The following is a 19,921-nucleotide window of genomic DNA, read 5'->3' as shown; positions in this document are numbered from 1 at the left end:
CTGCAGAAATTAACTTTATGAATGGGGCAGGCCGGTTTCACTGGGACGAAATAATCTAAGGAGCCCAAATGAATTGGCAGGAGCCCGAATCACATTTAAAGGGCCAGAGTGCTAATTCCCTCTTGCCCGCCCCCTCAGCCCCGAACCTCGGCCGGCCTCGCCCACCCTCTCCGCCTGCGGCCTCCCTGCGCGGCGCCCCTTTCCGGTCAGTGGAGGGGCGGGAGGAGAGGCGGGGGGGGGGGCGGTGAAGTCCTGGAGCGGGTTTGGGTTGCAATTCGTTTCCTTGTGCCTGGGATCTTGTCCCCTCCTCACCAGCGCCAGGCTCCTCCCCCGTCGGCGCGGATGACACTAGAACCTCCTTAAGTTGCGTCGCGCCACAGCTGTCTGCGAACACTGAGCTGCCTGGCGCCGTCTTGATACTTTCAGAAAGAATGCATTCCCTGTAAAAAAAAAAAAAAAAATACTGAGAGAGGGAGAGAGGAAAAGAGAGAGACTGAGAGAGGGCGAGACAGAGCGAGCCACGACATCTGACCGAGCAGTTTTTGCTCTCAGGTCATATACGTAGTCCTTCTCCTCCTCGACTCCTCGCTACCCAGGTTGGTACTGATAACTTTTTTTTTTTTAAAGACTGATTCTTTTTCTCCACTTGGGAAGACGTTAACATTTTAAAATCAAACTCTTCCCACTTGGAGGTTTGCAACCGGCTGAAAGGTCCCGGGACCGGTGCTTCCTAAGGGAGGCAGGGAAGGAAGGGGGCAGTTGTTCTCCAAGTTGAACTGCACAGTCCAGGGCTCCTTGGGATTGAAGAGGCCTGGCTGCTTGGGATGGAGAGGGAGTTTTTTTTCCTGCCTCTGGGGCTAAGTCTCGGTTTTCCGAGCTCCACGGAGGTGCGCGCGCGCGCATGTGTGTCCTGCGCGGTGCCGCTGGTGCGCGGGCGCCGGGTCGGGCGCGGGGGAGGCGCGCGCCCGGTGTGGCCGGCTCGAGGGGAGGTGGTGCCACTTTGTAAACTCAGGTGCTAAATACTTAAGAGCTCATCCAGGTTTCCCCCTTCTTCCCATTGCAGGTGACCGGAGGAGCAGCTCAGTCTCCGAGCCGCTGAGGGCTCACGGTGCAGCGGAGCCTCATTTACGGACAATTCAAAGCGTCCTCACCTTCCTTTACAATTTGGTCCCCTTTTATCTTTCCTTAAAAATTTTGCTTTTATCATCCTCATCTCCTTGTTAAACTACACCTATTTTTTTTTAAACAAATCTTTCATTTGCTCACCTTTCTTTCCCAATTTTCCCATCCCTAACTTCTTCACTGAGAACAAATAATTAAAAGACTACCCCTCCTCTCGGCGGCGGTAGCACCTGCAAAACCTCCGAGCACAGCGACCTCCCAGCCCGACCGCCCTCCCTCTCCGCGCGCGGGTTCCGGGCCCGGCGAGAGGGCGCGAGCGCAGGCCGAGGCCATGGAGGTGACGGCGGATCAGCCGCGCTGGGTGAGCCACCACCACCCCGCAGTGCTCAACGGGCAGCACCCGGACACGCATCACCCGGGCCTCGGCCACTCATACATGGACCCGGCGCAGTACCCTCTGCCAGAGGAGGTGGATGTACTTTTTAACATCGACGGCCAAGGCAACCACGTCCCATCCTACTACGGAAACTCAGTGAGGGCCACCGTGCAGAGGTACCCTCCGACCCACCACGGTGAGTCCGCCCCCGATTCGGAGAGTCACGCGGAGCGGTCCCACCCTTTGGGGTCAGGAGGCTGGGAGGGATCTGGGGGTGGAGAGAGTAAGCGAAAGCCCCCCCAAGTGCCGTTACTGGCTCCTTTAAAACTACTAGGGCCCGGAAATGGGCGAGGAAGGCGTCTTGAGAGTGTATTTTTAAGAGTCACAGCAGACGCCTCCTGCTGCTCTTTCCCCTGCTACTGGGGCCGAGCTTTCACCCTGTTGTCCCCGGGCCGCAAGCTCAGGGTCCCCCGAAATCTCAGGCGCTAGGAGCTTAGGTTGGTGCCTTTGCTGGTCCCGGTTCGCCGGGCCTCGCCGCTGGCGCTCGCCAAGCCCGGCCGGGGAAAGGTTCTTGCAAAGGGCATCTCTCCCCCTGATTTACATACTCCTTGTGGTAGAGTATTTGCCACTGTGCCTAAATTTATTTCTTGGGAATCTTTTTTTAACAAGGCCCGAGAGAAGCGTTTTCATTCACACGACAATCTTTTGAGCTTTCCCCAAAGCTACTGCCCTTGGTTTTTAAGCAGCTCTCCCACCTTTTGGTTTTAAGAAATGGGACTTTGAAAAAAAAAAAAAAAGAAATGGGACTTTGGTATATGAAGGGGTCTTAGTAAATTTAAAAGGTATGAAGTTTTCAAAATTCCCGGCTGCTCAGAATTTTCCGGAGTCCTTTTATATTGCCCCATTGCTGAATCCCTGCAACTCTGGCCTTACTCTCTTCTGGCCTACAAGAGTCCGCTTAGGCTCCCACGGAAGATTTAGGATTCACCAGGGCTTCTTTTGAAGCAGGAGCAATTCCAGTTGGGCTGGTTTATTTTCCCCCCACCTCTCACCTTGAGGAGTTTAGGCGAGTTCTGAAATGTGAAAAAGAAACTGGCCCTTGGAGTTAAGGAGAAAACTCTTCTTACTAACACACACTTTGTAGCTGTGGGTTTGTTCTTAAAGCAGGACTAGGCTAATTTCAGACAGAGAAAGTGTGAGGTGTACTCAGTCCACCCAGACAGACAGTGGTGGGCCTCCAGCCTCCAGCTCTGAGAGCCCACTGCCTGAATGACAGGGCCCCTCTGTCACCAGGCGTCCCCTGCCTTGCGGTCACCAGGTTTTAAACAATCATTTCTGTGGATGGGGATCGCTTGGCCCTTATTCTGTGCAGCTCAGCAATTGAATGAAAATGCAGTAGAGACAGGCTTAATATTATTTACTATACTACTTCCTGCATAATATGAATCTTGACCCTTCAGGTTCAGAGAACTCTCCTTCCCCTGTTGCTCCCCTCCCCTTCCTCTCCCTTAAGATTTTTAGTTTCAGTATTGTTCATAATGGTAAAATAGAATATCAAATGCTGGTGCAGGTACCGGGTTAGGAGATCAGTAATACATAGGTGGACCTGCACTACTTTCTGTTTAAGTTTACCCTTCTGAGTGTGGACTTGTATGAGTTATTAGTATTGATTATTTTTAGATTTTACATGAATGCTCAGTATACTCTGAGAGCCATCATAAACTGGACTTGTGTATTCTAGGAGTTCAGGTGAAAACTCAAATATTACGCCGATGAGGCCACAGCTTTGACAGGATTTGCTTTATTCTCCTGTAGCCTTTGGGAAGGGGCAAAGGGAAATACTCAACAACCAAAAAGCCGGTCCAGCTTCTGCCTTGGAAACTTTTTCCAATAGCCTGAACAATTAAAATTTTCTTGCAAATCCCATCTCAGGTCTTACAGAAGCAGCCTTGGTGATTATGAGCACGTACTGAATGAGGTGCACTTGGAAATAATCCTTAAATGGGTCCTCTGGCCTCTCCCACTCTCCTGCCTGGAGTCTTAGCATTTGGAGCTAGGTGCCTCTGCCATGGCCTCTCTAAAAGTGGGATGTTCTTCCACCATTAAGCAGTTGTTGGGCCCAGCCTCGCTGGTTAGTCTCTTCCACAGCCTGACACTTACCAGGCAGAGTGAGATTCAGTCAGGACTGGGAGACTCTAGACCATTGAAGGAAACTAATAAATCAAGACACGTTCTAGAGATGGACTTCAGGGATTGTCATTTGGAAAGTGTATTTGAAGAGGCCATATAAGACGGGGCCTTTTCCAGCACCTCTTGGGTGTCAGACACAGTCCCTTAATCCCCCCAGCTTTGATGGTACACTTGTGTGGAGAGAGGGATGAAGTCTTTCTCTTTACCCCAAGGTGTGCTAGCCCAGGTACTCCTGAAATGACCTGGATTATAGAGAGTGCACTTGCCGTCCTGGTTACCTTTGGGGATTTCCTCTGGGTTTGGGGAAAGGGAGAATCTCCAGTGGTGTCTGAAGGCCTCAGTGCCCACTCTCAACCCGGATCTCTCCTTCTGTGCCTCGCACATTGCAGGAAGCCAGGTGTGCCGCCCTCCGTTGCTGCACGGATCCCTGCCCTGGCTGGATGGCGGCAAAGCCCTGGGCAGCCACCACAGTGCTTCGCCCTGGAACCTCAGCCCCTTCTCCAAGACCTCCATCCACCACGGCTCCCCGGGGCCCCTCTCGGTCTATCCCCCGGCCTCGTCCTCTTCCCTGTCTGCGGGCCACTCCAGCCCTCACCTCTTCACCTTCCCGCCCACCCCACCGAAGGACGTCTCCCCGGACCCGTCCTTGTCCACACCGGGCTCGGCGGGCTCTGCCCGGCAGGATGAGAAGGAGTGCATCAAGTACCAGGTGTCCCTGCCGGACAGCATGAAGCTAGAGTCGCCGCACTCCCGCGGCAGCATGACGACCCTGGGAGGGGCCTCTTCCTCGGCCCACCACCCCATCACCACCTACCCGCCCTACGTTCCCGAATACAGCTCCGGACTCTTCCCACCCAGCAGCCTGCTGGGGGGCTCACCCACTGGCTTTGGATGCAAGTCGAGGCCCAAGGCGAGATCCAGCACAGGTAGGAGCCTTCTCTCCCCTGGGTGGGATTCTTTTCTCTTCCGCCTGCCTCTCCCTTCTTAATCCAGGCCAGGGCAAAGAGATCTACCAGCCTGGGCCTCAGGGGAGCTGGCTGATGTTCCTAACCCTTTTGAGATTTACTTTCTTCCCATTTTTCCAGTCTGGAAAGAATGAGGTGTGTCCTCTCTCATTCCATATGCTCAGAAAAAGAGGGTAAATGGGACCCAATTTAACCTCCCTACCCTACTTCCCAAGGAACTGGGAGAAGAAAAGACAAACAAAAACAAAGTACTCCTCTCTCTTAGTTGCAGAACTTCTGGGCTCTGCCAGGAACCTTTAGTCAGCTTCCAAGACCAAATGAGGGAATAAATCTCTGGTGTTTAATGCTAAAAAACGAAACCTCCTCAAACCTAAACAAACACAGGTCCCTCCTGTGACCCCTCTGGCCTCTGTGTCAGCCTGGTTGTTCCTCTCCTGCTCGGCTCAAAGGGGGTCACACAGTCAATAGTAAAGGGCAGGCCTTTATATAGACCTGGATAAATAAAGTGTGTGTGTATCACTTTTGGGGGGCCAGAGGTGGGAACCTGGCAAATGTGGTACACACAGTTGGGGGGTGTATGTGAGAAAGGGACTCTCATCCTAACTTCTAGGAAAGAACTCAAGTGAATTGGAATAACATGTCTAGGGGCCCTGTTACTCAGGGTGCCTTCTAGTGCTGTCAGTACAAGGTAGGACCCCAAAGATGCCTTAGGTACAGACCTCTGATTGATCAGGAACCAAATGGAGATAAAAAGGACTGAAAAAGGTTTGTCAGGTGTGTGTCTCTGCGTCCTCTTTTTCAAAAACACAAATCTTGCTTAGAAGCATACTGAAGATTTATTCTATAGATGCAGTCACTTGCATTAAAAAAGCAAACCCCTAAATTCCATACAGAATACTAGTATAGCTCTGGTAATTTTGCTTTTATAAAATAAAAGACTCCGGTAATCAATTTTGCTAAAGCAATGAAACCAGGGAGTTAGGCATTCTCCCAGAGAAGATTTGACTATTTAATTTTAATGTTACTTGATTGTGCCCCCAGGAGGTTGGTCCATCTTAGCGCTGGCATATCTACTCCACTTCTCTTACCTCTGACTCTAGCTATGGAGATTCTGTGTAAAAAAGAAAGCGTAGAAAGCAGTTATCTGGAAGCAAAGCTTCCAAAGCTATGGTTTAAAAAAAACTTCAGAGGTAGGACTCTGGGAGCCCAGTGACCATGAGATCAGTTTTCAGGGTTTTTTCCAGGGTGACATTTACTCCGACTGCCTGAGCAGGACTGTCTCTATTTAGTTGATATGTTTTAGCTAATCCAATTATTTTCAGACTGCTGCACGCGACAGTTGCATTGTTTATCCCGCGCCAAGAACTTTAATAGAGTCCGGATGCGGTTAGGCTGACAGAAAAACTCAGACCTGCATGTTCAGTACATGAAAGTAGGCAGGAGAGAGAGAGGGAGAGAGAAGCAGAGACAGAGAGAGAGGCACAGGCTAGTTGGTGAAGTAAAAAAGAAAGCAAGATGAAGAACGAGCAGGAGGAAAGTGGCCCCTAGTGCCTTGTCAGGCACTGGATTTGAGAGAATTGGGATACAACTTTACTCAGAGAACCAGGAATTAGATTAGGGCTTCAGAGCTGGTTGCAAAGAGAGCAAACCTGTGCATTTTGAGGTTGGAATGGGCTTTTAATAAAAGTTCTCTCTTCTGGTAGAGCTGTAAGGTTGGGGGAAGATCATGGTATCTGAGGCTGGTGTAGTGGTTTGTGTGTGGGGAGGGGATGGAGTGACTTTTCCAAAGAGCTCTGGTTTCTTTGCCCACATTTCCGTATTTGACTTCTCCCTCTTTGCTGAGTACACCTCTGCCTTCTATTTCGTCTTTTATCGCATCTCTTTCCTTAAGACTAAAAACACTGAAGGGGAAAAAAAAAGAGTTGTGGTTTCTCTGAGAAATAAGAACATCTCTACACTTATTTTATTTGTTGTTTATGTTGGGGGAGAAGGTGGCAATGTAGTTTTGCCTTTTTACTCAGTCTCTCCCTCCTCCCTCTTATTCCTTTCTCAGAGGTATAAAACCCAGTAAAAGCACACCTGGCCAGCCAGCCAGCTGAGAGTTTTCTTAATAAGGGAGTTTGCTATTGGAGAGGGTGGAGGTGGTAGGAATTCTCAAGGAGGAGATTCTCTTGGTTTTAATGATTGCTTTTTTTTTTTTAAAGAACGAAACAAAATAAACCTCTCATCTTTTCAAAGGCATTTGCTAATTGGGGAGACAAGAGAAGAGAGAGTGGTGGCATTTTGGAAAAAAAAATGGTTGAAGCCATGGTTAGGGTGCTTACTGCTTTGCTAATATTTGGGTTTTTGGTGCTGGGATACATCTTTGCAAACAAAAGACAGAACACTTTTCCCCCAAAAGGCCATTTTTTTACCCCCACCCCACCTTCTATAGGCATTTTACCTGCCAACCTTACAACCCCCTTTTGTCCAGACCAGTTTCAAGGTTTTCAATTAGAAGACCAAACCCAGAGGTGAAAAGGGTATTTGAAAATGACTGTTGAATGTCAAGAGACCTCATAGCTCTGTGGTTCTTGTCACCTAAGAAAGAGGTGTCTGCCTGAGCAGCTCATGGCTGGCAGGGCGCAGGGAAAGAGAAAGAAAGCAGGAGTCAGGGCCTCCATTAGGAAAATTGGTTGTTTGCTGAAGTCAAGAGACTAGAGGCAATAAGAGGAAAAAACCCCAAATCCTCACAGCAACAACACAGGGTAATCACAAACTCGCCAAGTGAATCAAGACAGAAAATTGCTCTAGTGTGCAGAACCTTGCTGAGGAGGTAACCACCGCTGCTAGTTTTTAAGGTCCTTCTGAAAAGGAAGCAGTCATCCTTCTAACCACCTGACACAGCGAGAGGAAATCAGACTAATCACGTCAGATTGGGAGATTCCCCTCAGCACCGGGGGTGTCTAGGAGCAGGGATGTACCCAGCAGCCCCCCACCCTCCTCACCACAACAGCAACGTGGCCCTTAGCTGTGTTGCTGCTGCTGGTGGAGGGGGTGGAAGCAAGGGGCCAGGGGAGCTGCCCAGGCTTTTCTGAGGAGTGCCCAACTGGGCAAGGTACAGCAATCCTGAAGCCTGGAAAGATTCTGCCTTGCTGGGGTAGGGGCAGAGCTTGGGAGTACCAGCCAGGATGGGTCAGTGGTTGTTGCCCCTGAGAAGGTGACTGAGTGTCCATGTGGGGAGCACATCAACTGCAGGGTCTGCCTACCTCTTGGCTGAGGCTATAGCTGGTACTTGCTCACCCACTCATCTACCCTGCCTCCTTCCTTCATGCCTCCCCCACCTCCATTGTACCTCATCTCCCAGATTTTTGACCCCAAATGCAGTTTAGCCCAAAGTCTTTTTGGAGCACTTGAGTACATAGTGAAGTGCTACTTGGTCCAACTTTTTTTTTTTTTTTTTTACTGTATATAATTGCAGGATTCTTGTATACCTTCAAGCTCTCTGGGGAATTCTTGTTAAAAAAATCCTTTTTTAATCTAAAGTGAAAGACAGATTTCTTTCTCTTCCTTCAGTTTTTTGTTTTAAATGAAAAAGCAGACAAAAATTCCACTTAACACAATTGTTGATTTTAGTGGGTAAAGGTGGCAAACTTCTTTCTCCTGGCAAGAGTTCTTTACTTTCTCCCAGAAGTTGTCCCTGGGTACGTCATACACTCACCAGATGTGTCCCCTCGTACTTGATCTTGGGGGCTTCCACAGGCCCCAAGTCTTCCAACCCAGCTTTTCCCTTCTTTTGTTGTTGTTACATACTTACAGGTTGGCTCTCCACTGTGTTTTCAGAGGCACATAATTGCAAGGGAGAAAATTGCTCATCTTTTCTCTCACAGAGTAGCTGGTGGCTTCAAACCACTTGTTTCAGGGTTGGCAGTGTAGCTCCTTACCACTCAGCCACTAGAGCTTATTGGTAAATCAAAATTCCCAAGCAACAGGCTCCTGGTAGATTTGATGCTAATTGATTAATCAATTAAAACAACCTTTACAGCTCATCCTTCTCTCCCCCCACCCCTTGGCTCCCTCCCTCTTAACTGAGCCACGGGTCTTTGGTCCCCTGTTGCAACTGGAGGTCCACTTGTTGGCCTAGTTCTATGCCAGGAGAGACCTCTGCCTGCATCCCCTCCAGTCTCACAACTGGGAAGTTCCTCTCAAAACTGTCCTCCTCCCGCAGGAGTGGAAAATAAATCACTTAGGCAACTCCTCGGGGCCCTAAACTGGTATTTTAAGGGATTCTCCTGGGAGCTTTTTGGAGGTGGGTCTGGGTCACTCTTCAGCCCTGGAATGAATGCTGCTCGAACCTGACCAGGCTGTTTTTTGTGTTTATTTTGTTTGTTTGTTTTTGGAAAAAGAACCACTGCAGGCAGGCCTCGGTTAGTGTGCTGCCCCAGTGTCTCCCTCCCTCTCTCCCGCGTGCTTGGGTGCCTCCTGGGTCTTTTCTTGGCTCCCTGAGCCCTTCCTCCCCACTTCTCTCCCTCCCTGTTTGGTCTTTCCTAGGTTCTCTGGCTAAAAGTGGGGCTAGGTTTCCCTCCAGCAGGCGGGGGTCACGGGTTTTAACATTTGTTTGGGTAACAGTAGTTGGAAAGCGATGGGAAACATTGAGGTTTTCCAGGGAGAAAAGAGATAAGGAATGAGTGGATCCTGTTTGGTTAATCTAGTCCTTTCCAGGCTGGGATATTTGTGGTTTTACTTGAAGTGTAATCTAAAGGCCTTGCTACTAAAATCAATCAGTCAATTGATCAATCTATACATCTATTTATTATCTGTTTATCTATCTAGCCATGGATTAATCTTTCCTTTTTCCTCATCCTAATCTTCATTATTTAATCAATCTGTATAGACAGACTGAGTGATGATAATGGGTCACCTTTGTTTTCCTTTTTTTTTTTTTTCTTCTTTGAAGGAAATGAATGGAATGTTTTGCTTTGCCTTCATCCAGGGTTCAGAATTTTTCTCAGGGAACTATTTCAAGTTGAATTTTGCCTTCCTCCTTGGCGCTGCTTGATCTTCCCCATCAGGTCAGGCAGGCCAAGAACAAGCCTCTGTGGCTATTTTGTTTATCTGCCCCTTTTGTGGAGGAGAGCTGTATGTATACAGGGACCGATTATGCTGTGAATGGCCTTAAAATGGGGAGGAGGGGAAGTTCCCAAGGGAGAGAGGAAAACGTTCTCAGTTTTATTGCACACCCTAACTCCAAGCCCTGTTAGCGTTCCTGTGTGTTTTCATTCCATAAGTGACTTATGTGTGCTCTTGCTTCCAGAAGGCAGGGAGTGTGTAAACTGCGGGGCAACCTCAACCCCACTGTGGCGGAGAGATGGGACCGGGCACTACCTTTGCAATGCCTGTGGACTCTACCACAAAATGAATGGGCAGAACCGACCTCTCATTAAGCCCAAGCGAAGGCTGGTAAGTTCTCCCTGGGAAGCACTGATCCAACACTAACCATTTTGTGTTTTTAATTTCCTTTCTTCAGGAAGGGGAGCTTTCTGCAGGAAATTGGCAAGACAGCTCAAAATCATGTCAACTTGCTTGAGAGAGCCTTTTTTGGGGGGGGGGGAGAGAAGGAGGGAGTGTGTCTGTCTTGTTTTTAAGTTAGATGTACAGAAAAGCCCTCTGCCTTTCCTGCCTACCCCTCCCCCCACCTCCATATATCTTAAGTCTTCATCAAGTATTTAAGATGCTGCCTTGGCTATGTCTACTCTTAAAATGTATTCCTTAATAATAGAGTGATTAACAGGACCAAGGCAGCTGATTTGAAAAAGCATTGGTAATCATGGCATGATACACAGAGGAGCTTTAGTATGAGGGTGGAAGGTTCTGAGTACCATTCACAACGTGGAGTGGTGGAAGGTGGGGTCTTAGAAAGTGACAGACTACAGCTGCATCAGTGCTTGCCATGAATCTCCTGAGCCAGTGAGCTTTAAGATTGATAGGGCTGTTAACTGATTTTAGAAGCAGCCAGCCATTGACCCTAATGGACTTTTTCTCTTTTTTTTTTTTTTTTTGTGTGGTGTGTGTGATCATAGAAATTGAGAACTATTCACAGGTAATTCCTGTGGGAAACATTTTTGTGATTTCTGCCTTGCTACTTGATCCCAACTATTTGGTCTTCTTTTCCCTTTGAATTATTATCTTTAGGGTGAATTATTATCTTTTTCTTTTTAAACATCTTACCCCTTTGGGGTGCTTGTGAAAACTTGGTACCATCAAGTATGTATATGGAAACTAAGCAAGAAGGCTCATTTCTAAACTTTTCTTTGGTCGGATTGAAAAAGTGAGTGTATGTAGCAGAGACAAATACAAGCAGGCTTGGCAAAGGATAACTTTAACCATAGTCAGGAGATCAGAGTGCTTTTTGTAGTGCTGACATTCACTAAGTAGAAGGGAGGAGGGGAATTTCCCCATGCAGACTAATGGATGAATTAGCATCTATCAAATTCTAAGGAGAAACATCCACCCACCCACCCACATACATACCCACACATCTGCCCCACATATATACATAACCAAACCCAAAAGAACTCTCTGTATCCCTTTCATAGAATTCCTTGTCTTCCTATCAGATTTTAATGCACCCTAACACCTTTACATCCTCTTTAGTAAAAGGAAAAACTTTCTAGGGATAGAAGTGGCCACATGACTTCAAGTTTTGGCAATCCTAGGTTTGTAGGCTTTATTCTTTCTGATCTTTACCCCCTCCTCCAGCTTTCTCAACCTCCCCCACTTCTCCTCATACAGTTTGGTGTTTTTTTCCCCCCCTTTATGTGCAAAGCTAACTTCCTAGGAAAAAGCTGCCGGATATCTGAGTACTGGAGATAACTCATAAACAACAACTCAGCTTCCCCAACCTAAACATCAAGATGTTTGAACATATCAGAACAAGAAGTGTTTAGGGAAAAAAAAGAAAATGGCTGGAGGTGTTAGCGCAGAATGAATATGATTGCACCACAAAAGAATGTTCTGAATCACTCAAAACCTGGCCTTAAAAAAAGAAAGACAGAAAACCAAAAACAAAAAACCTTCTTGTTAAAATAAGCCGTATCATCATTATAGGTTTGGTTTCTTGGTTGGTTGGGGGTTTTTTGGTTTTTGTTTTTATTTATTTATATTTTTTAAGATAAAAGAAAGAAGGGAAAAAAGGGTCCCAATCTAGGTTGATTGATAAGGCAGAGCTCTGCAATTTGATATTTTGGGGGTTTTTCTCTGAAGGTTGCAGAGGAGGATTCTACTTCCACTTCATATAATTTTGTCTTTACTCACCTTTCCTAAGAAACTACTAGAACTCTGAGTAATAGCTGCTTTTCATTCTAGAGTTCATTTGCTGCCACATTTTAAGCATTTATCCCTTAATCATCTTTTCTAACTGCATTTGTGTTTTTGGTTCTAGAAAAATCATAAACTCAGAGACACTCAGAGCACAGTCAGGATTTTTTTTAAAGCCCTTTGAAGTATTTGACTCCTGAATACCTGTAACTTTTTTCTTCTTTCCTGTTATTTCCTTGCCTCTGCCTTCCAGTTCCATCTCTTCAGTTGGTTCTTTTTATTTTGTGTGCTAATTTACTGAAGACCCCTCCAGTTGATAACAATGTTGCTGGTTCCTCTAGCTCTTCCTTAAGATGCATATCTATCACTGAATAAACTAATACAGGAAGTAGGAGAAATTCTCAAAGGGAAGAGCCATAGCATTTCCCCCCTGTTAGTTTGCTAGGACTTTTAAATGTCTGAGAAACTTGCAGAAAGCTGAGTAATTTACTTTATTAATGTGCTTTGCCTTCTGCTAGTGAACTAAAAAGTGTGTGTGGCTTTTAGAGATCAGGTATAAATTAGTGTGAAGTCTGTGGTATCAGAGGTATATTTTGAGCCTGCTTATATTTATGTTACTGTTAATAGAGTGCAAAGGAGTCTGCCGTGAACCTCCTCATTTTACTGCTAAAAGTTGGCATTCTGTCCTTGCACTCTGTGCAAAAGTTTTGGGTTGGGAAATCCAGGTGTTACTAAGTAGGTGTTATAATTCCCAAGTATTTCTTTTTAAAGAAAAAGAAAAGTCATAAGAAGGCAGTAATAATGATAATATAGCATAATTATAAAAATCATTAAGCACTGATTAAATGTAGCTCCTTCTTTGTAAGAATACATCAATAAGTAAAGCAGTTATTTAAGCATCAAATGATCTTGTCTTATAAAGGTATAGGGATGTGAGCATGTAAAGTTAGAATCGGCATCATGGACTGTGGTGAATTATTCTCAAAAAATATAGAAAAAAAATTAGAAGTTTCTCAATTTGATAGAAAGAACAGTTTTTCACTTCCAGTTCATCAGAATACAGAGAAAAAAAAGAGTAAGAATTTAAAAAGGTCATAGCTCTGCTGTTCAGAGCCTGTATGACTTTGACAGGAAGGTAATCAAATCTGATTAATTCAGAATTGCCACTGGGTTTCCTGTATCTCAGAACTCTGACGACTCAGTGGCATTCAGTTGCTGCGCCAATGGGCAGCAGTTCAGTCCCACTATCTACTCCACAGGAAAAAGTTGTAGTGGTCAACTTCTGTAAAGGTTTACAGACTGGCAACCCTGGGGGACAGTTCTACCCTGTCCTCTAGGACTGCTATGAGTCAAAATGGACTCCTTGCATTTAGTTTTTGAGTTTTCCCATATTGTATGTTAGCCCAACTTTTTGGTTCCCAAAGTATTGATAGAATCAGCATAATTTGCTCTCGTTTCCTTTCCATGCTTTTATAACTATATCAGAATTTTTGTGGTTACAGATAAAGCCTAGCTGAATTCTTTGTCTTCTAGTTTTACTGTGATACTGCTGCATGTAGGAGTTAAAATGTTCTTATGATGGAGTATGAGGAGAGGTGTGTGCTAGAATGTGACACACTCCATCTTCTTTCAGTAGACTTACCACCCCCACCTCTGTATAGCTAGCATAGAAAATAGTCACCTCATAAATTTTAGATGTGCGAAAAAGTAAAAGGAAATCTCCCTTTCAAGGGAAATGAAGGAATTAAGATCTGAATTGAGGCTAGCATTTGACTTGTTGCTGTTTGCAAGTAGGAAATGAATGAGGATAAAATAAATGAGAGTGGAACAGGAATAACTCAATTCCGTGTTCTCCTCACTTTGTCTTGTTTAACAAAAGCCACCTCAAGAGAGAGAAGGTAGCTATTGCCTCTGCCAATTGCAAATAACCAAGGTTGAAAGGATACTGTGTTAAATGTTGCCAATTTGACAGGGACTCTTGACTTAGAATGTCCTGCTTAGCCCTTTTGAAATTATATAGCTCATGAGTACTTGCCACACACATTCACTTACAAACTTTGTGTTCTTTTAACACTCTGTACTCTTAATAACCTAGCCTTTCTTTATTTGGGATCTATAAAGTGCCACTGATGCTTGGATTTACTCTTCTTTTGCTGGTAGTATTTCCTGATGGCCTGTGGCCCATCTGAGAATTGATTTTTTGTGCATGTCTTTTGAAAGGGACCTCTTGTAGTACTCACCTTAGTAAATACGGCTGCTGTGGAAGTCTAGTCTCAAAATTAGTCTGGTTAAATAAAAACTGTTACTCATGAAAATGAACTATCTGCTGAACTCTGTGGGGTAGCTATGGGGACAACGATTTCTCAGAGCAGTTTTCTGCTCCCTAGATAGAAATGGCTAAAATCTTTGATACAGTGGGATATGCTCTTATCTGGGTGCATTTGGCTACGTTTTTCTTTTAGAAGCTCTTTATTACTTTCATGTGGGCCACTTGCTAGTTTTGATTTTAATGATAATTTTTCTTTTTTCTTTTTAAAAGCGCCCTTCTGTGTAGTTAAGAAAACACATTTAACGCTTGTGTTGATGTTACCCTCTTCTCTCTCTCCTCTCTCTCAGTCGGCAGCAAGAAGAGCAGGTACATCCTGTGCAAACTGCCAGACTACCACTACCACTCTCTGGAGGAGGAATGCCAACGGAGACCCTGTCTGCAATGCCTGCGGGCTGTACTACAAGCTGCACAATGTAAGTGTACCTGCCACCCCCAACAAGGGGGTCTCTGTTTACCGATGCCTGTTAAGCAGTGCCACCACCACCCTCTCGAGTTTCCCTGCTCCAATCAATCACCCTCCTTTGGGTAAAATAATAGGGAGGCTTCAAATAATTGATGCAATAGGATCAAATTTAGAAAGTGAACTTTTTTTTTCAGAATAAAAATTCCTCATCTTTGTCAAAGCATAGCCTTACTGGGACTGTTGGTAGGTGCTGTTGGAGCAGTTCTGACTTACTGCCACCCCAGATGCACTAGAAAGAGAGACTGCCTGGTCCTACACCAGCCCCGCAGTTAGTGCTGTGCTTGAGCCCATTGTTACAGCCACTGCCCCAGCCCATCTCCTCGAGGGTCTTCCTGGTTCCCCCTACAGAATGATGGGCTTTAAAAACAGAGAATGATGCAACCCATTTAGTATGGATTGGAAGACACTGTGCAATGCAGTAAAATGCTCTGTTTGATGGGCCTCGTCTCAGTTTTTTGGTTTTGTGGATTATTATTTTATTTTTAAAATCTTCTCCCTGCAAAACAAAAAAGTCACCTAGCATATTTGATGTCTCCCTGTCTTTTATCTTTTTTGCAAAAAAGAGAGAGTGCACGAAATTGAAAGGGAAAGGTAAACAATTACAATGCATGGCACATGGATTCTAGAAACTAAAGAGGACCCAGTCAATTACTGAGGTGCAAAAAGTCTTGGCTAAACCTGTGCTGTGAATTTTAAATAGATTCTCTGTATAAAAAGATATGAAACGGAATGTCTGCGAGATCCCATCTGATGTCTTTGTCCTAACCAGCATACACATGCAGAGACATCTGGGGAAAAAGGCCATGAGCCGGAGAAAAGAACAGTTCTGTATCATTTTGGCAGAGTAATAATTGCCAGTCACCCGGGTTTAGTGATGTCATTTCTAATCTTTTAATTTGGAGTGCTCCCATTTTATAATGCCTTTACTTTATTTAAAAAAAAAAATGAGCACAGGTATTCCCCCCCCCTTGAAACAACTCTAGCTGAAAGACCATGACCCTAAAAAACTAATAATGACTGAAGTTTACATTAATCCCAGAGAAAGAATTTCCATTTTACCCCTTAATTGTTTTATTGTAGTTTGCTTCTCTCTGTTTTTAAAGCGCCCTCTGATTCTCTTGAAGTCTCTTTGCCAGTCTTACTTTGGCAAAGTCTGGGACTGAACAGGAAAGAGGTAGAGCTTTTTGCTCAGGGCTATTCTGGCAGCAAACTCATCTTAGTCAGGAATACCTGGGAATTGGGGAGGAAGCGGTTCTGGTTAGATTTTCCAGTCTAAGGAGAACTTCTTAGCACCTGGTTCTTTTTTGTTTTTTAGGAATAAGTTATGTGAGTCCCAAGGACCTTAGAACAGACTCATGTCCTTCCTGCAGTGTCTTCTCATGACAGGAAGTAGGCAGGGTGAGGACCAACCATGCCTTAACTATGGGGGCCTATTTTCCTACATATCCTGAGCCATATGTGGTTAGGTCAGGTCTCATTTTCACTTTGAGGAATTTGCTTCCTTGCTGCAGTTGAGATAAGATTTGTCATAAAACTCTGAAAAATTTGGAACATTAAAGTTTATTAGCTACCCAGTCATTATTAGTTCAGTCTGTGAAGTTCAATTTGGGCTGCATTTCTGATTTTCATAGGCCTCCCATGTTATTTGATCACATTTTGGGCCTCAGATATAGTTCCCTGGTATAGACAGGGAAGAAATACTTTTTATTCTGGCTTTAATTAAAGAAATGGTGACACAGTAATAAACTGTGCAAGGTAGTGTGTAGCTGAGGAAATAGTAGAATTGGGACTGGCTTCTCAATTGTCAATTGAGTCCATGAACAAATTCTTGCTTTCTAAGTGTTAAGAGGCCTCCCAGGGAACTCAGTAGTATGAGGATTAATAGGAGACTCATTGGAAAGCAAAGCATTTTCTTATTTTTTTAAAATATAACCAATTGTGTGTCTGTTATTACCTTTATGGAAATATAGGAACTTTGGGAAATTAGTTAGCTATACTATTTAAAAAAATGGTTATCTGTGGTGACAGAATCTCATTTGTGTCCAATCTAAACAAAAACCCATTTTTTCTCATGAGGAAAGTCAAGGAATCTCTCGTGTTATTTGTTTCTACTGTATTAAGTAACTCCTGTCTTCATGGCAGAGCCGCAGAGACTGAGAGAGACTTAGTGTAGTGACCGCATCAGCAAGAATAGCTTCCTGTCTTCTCTGGATTAGTAGGCATTCATGAAAGGAGACAATTTATATGTATTTAACAATAAGTGATAACCATCTGTGGACATTTTCATCGTGTTGTGATGTGTTCTGCCCATCTAGATAGCTATACATATATGCCATAAGGCCCTTTCCCCTAATCTAGGTGTTGAGATAACTGTATCTTATTATCAGCTACCTGGGCAGTGTTGTAACTAGTTATCTGGGTTTGTGTGGCTATCGGTGTAACTAGATATTATATTTAGATATCTGGCCATGTATATCTAGATAGCAGCGTAAAGAGCTGTGTATCTGGACTCTATCTTGGTGAAGATTGAATGGGGTAGTACATTCCCAGCATCTTTGTAAGCTGCATTTTTAGCTTGATTAGAACTTTGAAGAAAGATCCCTGAGATGTTTTTTTGGCAGTGAGTTTTTAGCTCTTCTTCTGTTCCTCAGGTTGCCTTCTTGGCACTGAGGGGAAATAAGGTCTCAGCTCCAGTGTCTGGCTCCAGGGCCCTCCTCCCCAGTAAAGCCCTTGCCAGTGTAGCTCCAGGAAGTGGTGTGTGTGGCTCCCGGAAGCACTGTCAGCAGCTTGGCCGCTCTTGGTCATCTGGAGCCTCTTCCTTCATTGTCATTTCCGAAGGTTAGGAGCATACAAGTCAACCCTTATGCCACAGACGTCTCTTTTTCCATCTTTAAAGATTCTGGTGGAAAAAATTTTTTTTCTTCCATGGGGGTCAGGAATGACTTAAAAACTGACACTGGAGTTTTTTTGCCACATTTCCTTGGAAGCATGGCCAGATGTGCAGTTTGCTATATGGGGCAGATAATTTCTTCCTGAGATTAATTTGAATCGGATTCCATTGGGTAGTAACTACTATTTGCTTTAGAAAGTATTTTCTTAATTCTGAATTAACAAAGCAGATACATTAAAAAATAAAAAGAAGGAAATAAGTGAGATGATATTGCTGTCATAGAGACTGATTGAAATCCAGTGATCTTTGAAGCAGACGCTTACCTCTGCCTCTTTATCTCCAGTTCTTTCTCAGCCTTTCATTTTTAGAGCTAGTGCACTTTTATGTGAGCACTGTCCTTCCCACCCAACAGGTTGTTATTAAATATTTGTTGATTGATTATTTGTCTAGTTAGAAATAGTAGCAATAGCAACAATTAGTCACTGCCATTGCTATTTTAGTGATGAGCAAGGGATTACCTTTAGGAAAAATCCCAGAACATATAAATTGCGGGGGAAGTTTTACAGTCCTTGATTATGACAAGGTCAAGAGAGGTACCAGAAGTTACCATTAAGATTAATACAGTCCCCATTTCTCTCAGGCAAGTCGGTGTAAACACTTCAGATAACTAGCGGCACATTTAAAGTCCTTCAAACAAATTTGAGTAGTAGACAAAAAATTTTTGTTTTTCACTTGAAGAGTGCCCAATTATCTTCATTCTCATAAAATATTTTCGGGAAACTCTTAATAACGTAAGAAAAGTTACTACCTTTTTAAAATTACCATAGAAATGAGATCACACTGAGTAGATGCAGAGTTCTCTGAGGAGAATTTCCCTCAAATTACTGCTACTGATAAGCAGAGCTTTGGGTGGTTTTTTTTTTTTTTGTGTGTGTGTGTGTGTGTGATGTTTTTTTTGTTTTTTAAAAATCCCAACAAAAAGCAAAACTCTGCTAGAGACACCTCACCTATGCTTTCACGATTTTTGAAACTGACGGTCACACCCTGGCCAGATCTAGGCTGTGCCAGGTCCTAGTTGTTGGGGTCCCTGGGAAGGAGACAGGGAAAGGTGGGAGGAAAGGCCTCAGCTGAAAGCAGATCCCTGATGTGGGGAAGACAGAGGAGCTCGAGGTGGTGCAGGAAGCCTGTGCCATTTCAGAGCTAGTGGAAAAAAGTAAAAAAAAAAAAAATTGATCTGTGTTTAGATTAACAGACCCCTGACTATGAAGAAGGAAGGAATCCAGACCAGAAACCGAAAAATGTCTAGCAAATCCAAAAAGTGCAAAAAGGTGCATGATACGCTGGAGGACTTCCCCAAGAGCAGCTCGTTTAACCCCGCCGCCCTCTCCAGACACATGTCTTCCCTCAGCCACATTTCACCTTTCAGCCACTCCAGCCACATGCTGACCACTCCAACACCGATGCACCCACCGTCCAGCCTCTCCTTTGGACCTCACCATCCTTCCAGTATGGTCACCGCCATGGGTTAGAGTCCCTGCTCGATGCTTAGAGGTCTCCAAGCGAGAGTCCCTCCAACCCCTTATACTTGCATTTTTGCAGGAGCAGTATCATGAAGCCTAAAACCGATGGATATGTTTTTGAAGGCAGAAAGCAAAAATGATGTTTGCCACTTTTGAAAAGGAGCTCACTGTGGTGTCTGTGTTCTCAACCACTGAATCTGGATCCCATTTGTGAATAAGCCATTCAGACTCATATTCCCTATTTAACAGGGTCTCTAGTGCTGTGAAAAAAAAATTGCTGAACATTGCATATAACTTATATTGTAAGAAATACTGTACATTTGAGGAAGACTTTATTGCAACTGGGTAGCTGTAAGAAAGGCATGAAGGACGCCAAGAATTTTAAGGAATATGGGGGATATACAGTGTGGAAATTAAGAAGAATCTAGGTCTAATAACCAAATGGACAGACTGCCAGTTTTGTTTCCTTTTACTGGCCACAGTTGATCAATGCATTAAAAGAGAAAAAAAAAAAAAAGAAAAAAGAAAAAAAATGAAAAAAAAAAAAGTTGTAGGCAAATCATTCTTCCAAAGCTGTGGGCCTCTGCATAGGAAAAACTATCAGCTCCAGGCATTCAGTGTTAACACTCATAGATTGCCATGGAAGGGGTCGGATAGCCTTTTTCCAGACCTACATGCTTTGTGAACAAAGTCCCTGTAATTGTTGTTTGTATGTATAATTCAAAGCACCAAAATAAGAAAAAGATGTAGATTTATTTCATCATATTATA

At 44.4% G+C, this 19,921-nt stretch overlaps 1 protein-coding gene across 2 annotated transcripts; it reads left to right on the top strand.

Moving 5' to 3' along the window:
- The first annotated feature begins 1,238 nt into the window (after nt 1-1,238).
- On the top strand, nt 1,239-19,656 carry GATA3 (GATA binding protein 3). 2 transcript variants are annotated; one of them, XM_006891850.1, is made up of 5 exons: nt 1,239-1,694; nt 4,078-4,614; nt 9,947-10,092; nt 14,566-14,691; nt 18,876-19,656. In XM_006891850.1, the coding sequence occupies exons 1-5, from the start codon at nt 1,454-1,456 to the stop codon at nt 19,158-19,160; spliced, it is 1,335 nt and encodes a 444-aa protein (XP_006891912.1). In that variant the 5' UTR covers nt 1,239-1,453; the 3' UTR covers nt 19,161-19,656. The 2 variants fall into 2 exon arrangements, with proteins under 2 accessions (XP_006891912.1, XP_006891913.1); XM_006891851.1 differs by having other exon boundaries at nt 1,454-1,694; nt 9,950-10,092; nt 18,876-19,160.
- The last annotated feature ends 265 nt before the right edge of the window (nt 19,657-19,921 follow it).

The sequence above is a fragment of the Elephantulus edwardii genome, unplaced genomic scaffold (assembly GCF_000299155.1).
Source record: "Elephantulus edwardii isolate Elephantulus edwardi_28Jun2011 unplaced genomic scaffold, EleEdw1.0 scaffold00105, whole genome shotgun sequence".
Classification (NCBI taxonomy): domain Eukaryota; kingdom Metazoa; phylum Chordata; class Mammalia; order Macroscelidea; family Macroscelididae; genus Elephantulus; species Elephantulus edwardii.
Note: the sequence above shows the minus strand (reverse complement) of the source record. Positions and strands in the feature narration are given on the sequence as shown.